At 33.1% G+C, this 11,347-nt stretch overlaps 1 protein-coding gene across 1 annotated transcript; it reads right to left on the reverse strand.

Moving 5' to 3' along the window:
- Positions 1-2,317: 2,317 nt before the first annotated feature.
- On the reverse strand, positions 2,318-4,195 carry LOC112510170. Its single transcript, XM_025115490.1, has 2 exons — positions 3,170-4,195; positions 2,318-2,385 (listed from the first exon to the last, which is right to left on the reverse strand). Exons 1-2 carry the CDS (start codon positions 4,157-4,159, stop codon positions 2,377-2,379), a joined length of 999 nt encoding a protein of 332 aa, XP_024971258.1. The 5' UTR covers positions 4,160-4,195; the 3' UTR covers positions 2,318-2,376.
- Between the last annotated feature and the right edge of the window lie 7,152 nt (positions 4,196-11,347).

An 11,347-nucleotide genomic window follows, 5' to 3' on the forward strand; every position in this document is an offset into this window, starting at 1 on the left:
AACATACTAATCATGAATGTGTGATTCATGATTTGAAAAAAAAACATGTGAGGCTTCATGGGTTTTTAATCAATTTTAGGTTACTAGGGAAACTAACTCCCCCCCCCCCCCCCCCCTTCTCTCTCTCTCTATATATATATAACCTAACCACATATATCTGTTATTGCTTTTTTTCCTCAAGTATATAGAGTGGTACTTTATGGGGTTTTCATATGGAATGATCATGTGAGAACATGATGAAATGCTTACTTCATAGAATAAGTCGTGATACCTAAGGATAAAGATGGTAGACGTGGATCCATACTTTTTGTAGCCTTGATGAAAACAACAATATAAAAGATAAATAAAGTAAAAGTTAATTATAGTTATCAAATACAATATAAAACATTGACAAATCAGTTTCAAACACAACAATTTACAGTTAAGGTTTTTGTGGTTCACAATTATTAATTATTAAAAATTCAAATTAGATCTCTTCTTACGCTTTTCACACGATCTTTCGTCTTTATCTAGTGTAGCCTCTTGATAGAAGCGCTTATGGCAGCACCATCAATGATCATAAAAAGATTTTTCATTACGACAAACAAATTTAGTGATGGGACATGTCACCTTAATAGACCCATCCATGTTTAGAACGTAGTTGAGTTGGGATTTGGACATTTCGACACTAACATATGATTGATGGTTATGGTTCGTTTTTTTAAAGTACATGATTAGCCATGACCTCAATCATGACTTGAGGGGTGTTTGGTTGATGTTTTGGATGATAAAAAGTACAAATATTTGGTAATAAATCTATAATAATAGGGAAACGTACAATAAAAACCAATGAACTTTCTTGTTTGGAATGATTAAGTCCTTGAACTTTTTTTTGGAACAAATAAGTCCTTGAACWTTCCAAAACATGTTAAATAAGTCATTGGACAATTTTTTGGCACAAATAAGTCCTTGGACATTCTAAAATATGTTAAATAAATCCTTAGACATTCCAAAAAATGTTAAATAAGTCATTGGACAATTTTTGGAACAAATAAGTCCTTGAACAATCCAAAACATGTTAAATAACTTCTTGAACTTTTGTAAAACATGTTGGATACATTCTTATGACTTGTACAACTAGTTAAAATGGTAATTATTTTTTTGTAAATGTAAGTAYTTTTTTGTTATATTTGTTTAATTTTATAGATCTAAATATTTTTTGGTTAAAAAAATATTTAGGGGCTTAATCGTTCAAAATATGAATGTTCATTGGGTTTTTTTCGGGATTTTTTTTCACTATTTTACCATTTTATTTTTTTCAAAAAGTTATTTAACATGTTTTGGATTGTTCAAGGACTTATTTGTTCCAAAAATTGTCCAAGGACTTATTTAATATTTTTTGGAATGTCCAAGGACTTATTTGTTCCAAAAATTGTCCAATGACTTATTTAACATATTTTGGAATGTTCAAGGACTTATTTAACATGTTTTGGAAAGTCCAATGACTTATTTGTTCCAAAAAAAGTTCAAAGACTTAATCTTTCCAAACAAGAAAGTTCATTGGTTTTTATTGTACTTTTCCCATAATAATATGATTCATTATCGTTATCTACACATCCATCCGTTCTCGAGGAAATGGAGCTCATTTGAGGGCCATTTGGACCGCTAAAACCTAACCATCATAGACTTGATCATTTTGTTCTTCCAAGGTTTTGATTTTCATGAAGGGAGAAATTTGCTTGTGATTCAAGGAAAACGATTGTTTCAAGTTTCTGTTACGATTTTATTTGTGTCTTAAATTTGCATTATATAATAACCATGCGTTATTTAAATGTTCCATGTGGTTTGATATATAATGTAATTGAAAGTTATTTAAAGAAGAAGCTTGCTTTTGTATAAACCATAAACAACAATGCTGATGTCTTGTTTGTTTTTTATAAAAAAAGCTTTTATTGGTTTCTTACGTCTGATTCGTTAAGAGGTAAAACCATTCAGACTATTTTTTTTTTTTTTTAGTTTTTCAGTGACACTTATGTTTTATTGTCCTCATATCTGGTAAGAGGTAAACCAACCTCTTATTTGTCTCACATTGTTCTTCAAATCCTCAACAACGGCTTTTCTCAATCGATTAACTTTAATCAATTATTTCCCTCGATCAATTATTACCAAATCAATTTTCACGTCTCTCAATTGATGTATTTTAATATGATTTAAATGTGTTAAATACGTTAATGACATGTTTTCGTTTAAATGGATACTAATTATAGAAACAACACCGGATTTAAATACAACTAAACTACATTAATTAAAGAATGTACCTTTTACATCGTTGGGGTTGGACCCATTTGAACCAAACTAACGACAGTTGTGCATATAACATGAAACAATCAGAAGTCCTTACTCAATCTACAATCAAAGAAGTTAAAACTATCATACCTTTTATTGAAAAACAATTTCATTACGTTTGTATAAAAACTCGTACATAAAAATATCATCATCTGTAACATGTTGAAAAAGTAGAAATAGAATTTTACACTGAACGATATTTATAATCCGATAACAGTAATTTAATACATTAAAAATGTTGGTCTAATAATATATAATTAAAAAAAATCATAATTGTTTCTTACATTTATTATTTCTAAAAAAAATAATTCATAAATAAATATGCGGTTAAACATAGACATAGTATTTGGATAGTGACCTAATTATGGGTGCTTGTTTGCTTAACTTACACCCAACTACCTTTTCTTAGTCAACCGGTGCCTTCATCCCTCACTTTTCGGTTTTCTTGATTTCCATACACTTATTGGTCTAATTATAGATGACAAGAACCAAAAATCTTATTTAATAAGTAGAAGAAAACCAATTATATAAGGATCAAAAGTTTTACCCAATAAGTGAAAGTGATGACTTTTACCCGGCAAATGTTTACCATTTTGATGGCCAATAATATTACCCGAAGGTAAAATGCTGATAACAACTTGTACTTTATGCAAATAAGAGTTGTACATTGTTTTATATTCAAATTTTGAGACTATTTTTACTATATGAATGTAATCCAGAGGAGAGTTTATAAACTCATTCTCAGCCTGTGATTTTAATCCGAAATAAGAAAGAAAAAACCCCAATCACAAAAATTAAAAAAGAATATGATAATTCAAGGAAGCTCTTTTGCTACACACTTTACCAATGCAAATTCATCGTCTTCTTCCTTGAATCTGATCCTACCTGCTTCATGATCCACCGTGTTCTGATCGTAAGCTATTTTGCAGCTTTTGAAGAACACACACCCAGTTATGGCGTCGATTATGATGAGAATGGAGTACAAATAAGCAATGAACAATCCTTCTAGCACCATGGGTGAAGTGGGTTTGTTCATCCCGGAATCGGAGTAAGCTTTGACTACCCGGAACTGGAAGAGGGCTTCGATTCCGGCCAACGCCATGTTAATTGGCAGAGCTAATGACAGAGCGATTGAAGTTCTTCCTCTGATCATCACACAAGCTTTGAGAATGGAGATGAACCCACCGTTGAGTTCCATTCCGGAGAGGATTAGTGCCAGGTTGCACATGATCAGGGCATTGGCGATGATGATGGAATATGTGATTCCTCCGACGACGGTGAAGAATAGGGAGGGAATATGGAGGTTTTCCAAGCAGTTGAAGGCAATAAAAAGGACCCAAAAGCAAGTGGCGTTTGCGGATATGATTACCAAGGTGTTCCAAATCTGTGTTTCAAAGATGGAAATGAAGATTCGGACGAGGGAGGGTGGTGGTTTACGGCGGATGTTAAGGGATTGGATTACGGATGCTTTAGCGATGAGGAGGAAAGAGAGGGTAAAGGGCAGGACTAGGATTGAAGAGGTGATGGTTTGGGAGAGTTTGAGGTTGAGAATGGAAAAGAATTCCGATTGAGGGGGGAATCCGGCGGCGTCAAAAAGTAACCGGAGTCGGGAATGGACGGAGAGGGAATCAGGGAGAAGGGAGGAGGAAGAAAGGAGAAGTGAAGCAGAGAATGGGAGTGCTAAAATGGCAGCGGCTGAGAAGAAATTGTAGTGGTGGAGGAAAGTATGGATGGAAGTTCTGATGATCTGGACGGTGGTTCCCATGGTAGAAGTCCGGGGCCGGAAAAGATGGATGAGGGTGGTGGTGTTAATATGGAGGTATATTTGGTGCATTAGATGAATGGACAGACCACCAACTAAAAGCTAACAAACCCTATACCCATCCATGGAGTCGTTTGTATTTGTAAGACACCACTTTTTTTTTTCTCAATTTCAAAGTAAAAACTAAAAAAAATATACATCACATCAAAAAAGTTGGAGAGACGCTTATTTTAGTTTTTGTTTAGGTTATCGTCACCAAACTAACAAATTTTTGGGGCGTTTACCTAAATGTTTACTCAACAAGTATTTATCTTTACGAGTCAACATTAAAATTTATTTTATCGGGTAAAATTGTAATACATCAAAATGGTATCGTATGCAACAATTTACTCGGTAAGCACTTATCCGGGTAAGAGTCGTTAAGTAAGACTCTTTATCTTTATCATTGCTCTTATCAGGTAAGATTTTTGACCCTTGTAACGTTCATCCGATAAAGAAAATTACCCGGTAAGAAATTAATCTCAATAACATGTGTTTGTAGCATCCAAGAAAGATGTTGGAATATTAGAGGTCGGCTTGCATAATAGTTAATTTACATAAAAAAAGAAACATGTTTATGAAAATAAACGTTACATTGTTTTTAACAGGAATTTTGATGGACATAAAGACCAAATAATAGTTGTATCTTATTCCAAAACTTAATAACTTTTTGTTTTATAAGAAAACACCATATGATGAACAAGATTCAGGTTTAATGGTCTGTTAGGATAAAATGTGAATAGTCCGTCCTCTTCTTTTTGAAATAAGGGGAATTTACAGATATTTAGATTTAATATATATATATATATATATATATATAAAGATTATTATATGTGTGTTAGAAATGAATAAAGTTAAAATTAAAAAGGGGGGATGGGGATGATAAAGTGTAGGTGTGTGTGGGTTGCTTGGTGATGCAAAGAGGTTGATCCATATAGAGTTTTGGGTGGCGTAGAATGGACTCTCCTTCCCATCATTACTTATCGACTTATCATTAACCAACTACAACTACCATTAATTCACTCACCCAATTTCTCATTATTATATCATCTTCTCTCTCTTTTCTATTTTTAATTGTCTATCACAACTCACAACTCGTTGGGTTTTTCTTAAGTTATTGAGTCATCTTTCTAAATTAGGGTTGTTTATCAAACGCTTATTCAGGTAAGCGTTTACTAAGTCATATTACTTTACTGGATGAATATGGTAAAGACCAAGAATCTTATCCGGTAAGGGCGAAGACAAGGACCGAGAGTCTTACCTAGTAAGTGAGGACGACAACTCTTACCGTGGTTAGCGCTTACCGGGTAAATTGTTGCATACGATGCCGTATTGGTGGACTAATATCTTACTCGATAAGTAAGTGATAGTGTTAAATTTTACCAGTAAACGCTTACCGGATAAGTGTTTGGTAAACGATCCCTTAATCAGTCTACACAGATAGGGATTTCTTTTTGGTTTAAAAGGGTCCTTTTTAGTAACAAACGTAAGAATTTTTCTAAATAGGTGTACGTTTAAGGTGGGTTTATAAAATCACGGTTTCACCTGGTGGAAGTTAACATCATTTGACCATGGAAGAGTCAATTGTATCGATTTGAGAAATACCATACATTTTTTTAATTGGAAGCGATCTTGATTAAAAATAAATACATTGTTTGAAAATGAGGTAAAAGAAATGACTAGTTTTAAGATGAATTGAAGTCGGGAAGGAAAATAAACCATGAAGAAAAAATAATAAAATTAAAATGGGAGAAAAATTAATAAAAAGTTGTCTTGGCATATTAGAGGTAATATCTATAATTGTACGTGTGGCACTCGTTTTAATTTCTGTTACAATTTCGGTTTCAAATTATTTAAGAACACCCGTTAGAATCAAGCAGGTGCATCATTCAAAGTTCAATATTAATTGATTGAATACTTGACCCAGCTCCTTATTGTTTGAAAAAACCTTCTTGCAATATTCGAGTGAGTGGGTGCATAGGAGTCCGCCCCCCTCTTTAATAGGTCTGCCCTTTATTTTTTCATAGATGAAAGTAACGTATTTTTTAATTGGAGGGACATGTTTGAGAAAAAAATCTCAGCTTTCTGCTTAAAGTCCTCCTAGAAGCTTACTAAATAAGTCATTTTCTATATTATTAAACCATTATTAAACAATCATATATAGATGACCAGATAAGCTATGAGTCTCATTAAATTCATTAGACTACTAACAAACAAATCGTTAATCATTCATGTTTCATGTTCCGTTCTAATATCCGCTCCTCTCGATTTTATTTTTATGATTTTGTGTAATTTTTAGAGTTTGAGATAGTTTTCAACCTTTTTTCAGTATTTAAAACATGGAACTTTAGTTTTATGTACACAATAATAAATTATAAATTGGAATTTCTTTTAAAAATATGAGGTAAACACTTTATAACATAGTAAATATATTAATATAAACATACTTTTTTGAAAATTTGGTTAAAAAAATTAGAAAAACGTCTATCAATATGCATATGAAATTAAATAAAAATAAAATGCTTATTTTTATATAATTAATTTAATTAAAATTTTGATTATTTTTAAAAGAATGAGATATATTTAAGAATTTATGAGTTAATTTTACTGGGGTCGTTTACCAAACGCTTATTCGGATAAGCGCTTATCAAGTCACAATACTTTATTGTATATAAATATTATAAGAACCAAAAATCTTACCCGGAAAGAGAGAGACAAGGACCGAGAGTCTTACACAGTAAGTGAGGGCGACGACTCTTACCATGGTAGCGCTTACCGGGTAAATTGTTGCATACGATACCGTATTGGTGGACTAAAGTCTTACCTGGTAAGTAAGTGGTAGTGTCAAATTTTACCGGTAAACATTTTATCGAGTAAGTGTTTGGTAAACGGCCCCTTAGTTCTAACTTCTAACACGTAGAGATATTCACAAAATGGTTTGTTTAGATTTGGTTTTGTTGATTAGTTTATGTTCAAAATTTGTTCAGAAGTTATACCAGATCTCGTAGATTTAGAATGTATTTACAATGTATCTACAAAACTATAATAGTATTTCTAAAAAGGTGTTCACTTTGAATTCATATTCAATTATATGTGTATGTATATGTTTTTTTTTTGAAGTATATAATATTTATATACGGCAAATGCAACAAATAAACTCACACACCCTCCTCACCTATGGTGAGGTTTGAACCCCTGACCTCCTAGAAAGCCAAAGGCTACGATACCGCTAGGCCAAAGGCCCTTTGGTATGTGTACGTGTATGTTACGGGGAGAGGAAAGAGGAGAGATATATCGGGAGAGTGAAGAGAGAAGAGATGGAGAAGAAATAGGAGAGACAAGAGAGAGGGAGAAAATTTTAATATATATTAATTTTCTAACTAATTTTTTATGGTTTAAATTAGATTTCACGGATATCATGAATTTGCAAGTTTTTGAAAGGCCCCCCTAAAACTAATTATACATAATAAAAAATTCTGAGTATCTAATGAGCTTATCAAGTCGAGTATCGAGTAGCTCAATTCGACTCGTTAGTATGTCGAGTCGAGCTCGAGTTTAATTCGAGTCTACTAAAGTCGAGTTTGATTATAAGAAACGAGACTATGGAATTTTTTTTATAAATTCATTATTGGTTAGTTCTTTGCTTTTTGTATGTGAGGTTCTATTTCAAAATCTTTTATCCCAATTTGAACTCACCTGGAAGGGGAGAAAATACCGTAGAAAACTACTATACTAAATGGTCGTTTACCAAATGCTTACTGACAAGAGTCACAAGTTTCACTTATCTTATTGGATAACATTCTCGACCATCAAAATGGATTAATGGTAAGCTTTTATAACCCGATAAACGTTTACCGGGTAAGAGTCATTATTCTCACTTACCCGATAAAACTTTTGATCTTTGTCTTCCCTTTTACCGGGTAAGATTGTCGCACTACAAAACATATGACTTTCACCGACGGGAATATCCCTTGGTAATCCGTCGCTATAAGCTGGATCCGTCGGTGAAAGTCCCTTGGTAAAAATGTTGTGCAAAAAGGAATTACCGACGGATATGGGTGTAAATGATACAAGACAACTCGCGAGCTACCCGAGATCAACGTGGTCAAAATCTGGTCAACATCGACTTGAATAGGCTCGACTCGGACTTGAGCTTGACTCGACATATTAACAAGTCGAGTCAAGCTACTTAATACTCGACTCGAAAAACTCGTGACATACTCGATCTTTTTATATATGATTAGTTTTAAGATATAATTACTTTTATAAAATAATTTATATAATATAATATAATATAATAAAAGTGTCTTATATGTTTAAATATGTAAACAAAATTATGCATTTCTTAATTATAAGAACTAATCAATTATTTTTGTTTGTTTAAATCATAATTAAAAAAGACAAAAAAACTATAGAAATGTTGGTGAAGTTGTCTCAAATTGTAAGAGAAATAGTGAAGGAATGGATGAAGTTTGTAACTTTGTCCTTTTTATGATGAAGTTTGAGGTGTATCCCCTTAGTTTTATAAAAATTAAGAGGACGTTAAGTTTAAAAATTTCAATCAAGTGAGATTGATTCGAGTTTAGAAAATTACAATTGATTTTGAGTTTAAAAAATTGCAACTGACAGATTAGCCATGACCATTTTTACCGATGGATTACTGATCTCACTTATTATCGATGATTGCCGACGGACTTTTTCACCAACGGATTACCAAAGACACTTATTATCGACGGGTCACCGACGGCCATTTTGATCGATAGATCACCGATGGCTTTTTACCGACACAATTAATAATAATAATAATAAAAATATTTGAACTACCGATGGATTTTTCGTGTCTAATCTGTCGGTAATTTATTTAAATAATTTAAAAATGATAAATTGTATGTACAAAATCTGCCCAGATTTTAAAATAAATTGCAAAATTAAAATCAATAAAATTCAAAATTATCATACAAGATATAATAAATTCACATAAAAATATATTATAAAATGTTTCTAACATATCCTAAGACTAGGAAAAGAGAGGGGCAGGGGAGGGTTAGCCTGGTACTGTGCCATGAATGCCTCAAACCATGCGGTCAACGTTTCTTGTTGAGCTAACTTATTTGCTTGCTCCTTCTGTATGCACTCAATGTCTTCCCTCTTTCTTTGTTCTTCCTGCATTAGGGCCTCGTAGGTCGTCAACTTTCTCCGTTCTTCCATCTGCACCTTGTAGGTCACAACTTCTCTTTCAACGTATCTACCTGAAATTATTCTCCATTTGACAAATATAAAAACAATGTTAGGTGATAAATGATTAAAAATACATATATTACAACTATATGAAACATACCTCATCACGAGCACCATACAGGGTCCCGTTGCTATTGGCACTGAAATGACCGGTCATAGCAACCCGGGGATCCTGACTGGTCCCGAATCCGAACATGTGGCCATTGCGTTGGCCTCCAACACTATGCTCCCATAACTCTAGGTCATCGGGAGGAATGGTGCTCGGATATGAGTCGGTGTATGTCTCATCTCTAAGCTGTGAATACGTCACCTACTGTTTACCTGGACAAAATTATGTTAACTAACTTGTATACAGTTCGGCAGCATAACATCTATAATTCGAACATATCCATTACCTATTTTAACAAATATAATGCAACTATAACATTTACACCTATCGTCTGCCCAACAATGGCAATCCAAACTAATTAATAGTTACATATCTTATAAAACTAACATATCCTATAAAGCAAACTAAATCCGCTACGAAAATTGAACTTCTTGCCACATCAACCGCCTTCGGGTAAACTTAGATTGGAGGATCAATGGGCGGACCGATCACACCTAGAACATGCTTCCAGTTTCTGCAGTGTATCCTATCAAAAACCTCACTAGTAGTGGGCTCATGTTTTCATGCATCTCTCTACCATAGACAACTTAAGTTGTTAGTAGACAACAAATTCATGGATTATATACAATTAGTATAGTAGATGATAAAATACCATGCGTGTCTGATGCTGAACCATACTAATAGATCCTCCAGTGTTCTTGGAGGACATCTCCACATACTCGATGGCACGATTGGCCTTATTAACAACTGATTGAAGCCTAAATCTTCAATACTTCATACATATTAAGACATAACATAAATTAATATAAAACTATTAAAACTCGTTATAAAAGATAAAAATCACACGTACCCTATCGATTATATCAAGCCAATGCACCTCTGAGATCCAGTGGGGGTGGTGTCGCCTACGTGGCGTAAAGTCCCAACTATCGAACCATAAGTGATTGATGTTGAGTGCCAGTTTCTCAGATCATTTTTGCGCATCCCATATCAAGTTCGGTACCTATTATGCAAGATACAACGGAAAGCATAGAAAATGTCTGCCTTCATATGAGACTCCCAACTAAATTGACATTGCATATACATAGTTTGTATCGACTAAAATACATACTTGAAAAGGCTAGAAGATGAGCCTGAAGTGATCCTCGAAATTGTCGGTTCATGTGTGGATTTGGCTACGTACAGGGTCAAACTAAACATATTAGGGCTTTAAGCCCGCTATTTTGTTATGAAAAAAATTCAAAAGCTGACGGATTTCTGTCGGTAATTACTGACATATTAGTGTCGTCGGTGATTACCAACGAATTTTAATTTTAATTATTAAATAATATCTAATTTTAAATAAATAATTTATTAAATTATTATTTTTATTCAGTATTATTATTAAACTATTATTTTTAGTCATTAGACCTGTATATGTTTAAAATGACTAAGATACCCCTGATGCAGTTGAACTTAATGAAAAGAAGTTAATTTCCGTGAGGAGGAGGGATCAAAACCATTATGAAATTACAATCATTTCATAACAACTTGGTCCCTCATCCTAACTGCCATTAACTTTTTCCATCTAGTTTGATTAACTGAGGGGTATTTTAGTCATTTTAAACATATGTCTAATGAGTAAAATACTCTTATTCAATTGAATAGTTACTGAATTAACAAAAAAATTGTCTAAAACGACTAAAATACAGTTTAACGAAAAAAAGTAATGACCGTTAGAATGAGGGATCAAACCATTATGAAATGATAATCGTAATATATTGTTGATCCTCTCTCTCAGTGATTTGATGATAATCCCTTTTTTCTTTCGATGTATTTTATGTTTCTGTACTTTCAGTTCCAGTGATCAATACACTGAGCTTGTTCAGTGATCG

The sequence above is a fragment of the Cynara cardunculus genome, assembly GCF_001531365.2.
Source record: "Cynara cardunculus var. scolymus isolate 2C chromosome LG 3, CcrdV1, whole genome shotgun sequence".
NCBI lineage: Eukaryota > Viridiplantae > Streptophyta > Magnoliopsida > Asterales > Asteraceae > Cynara > Cynara cardunculus.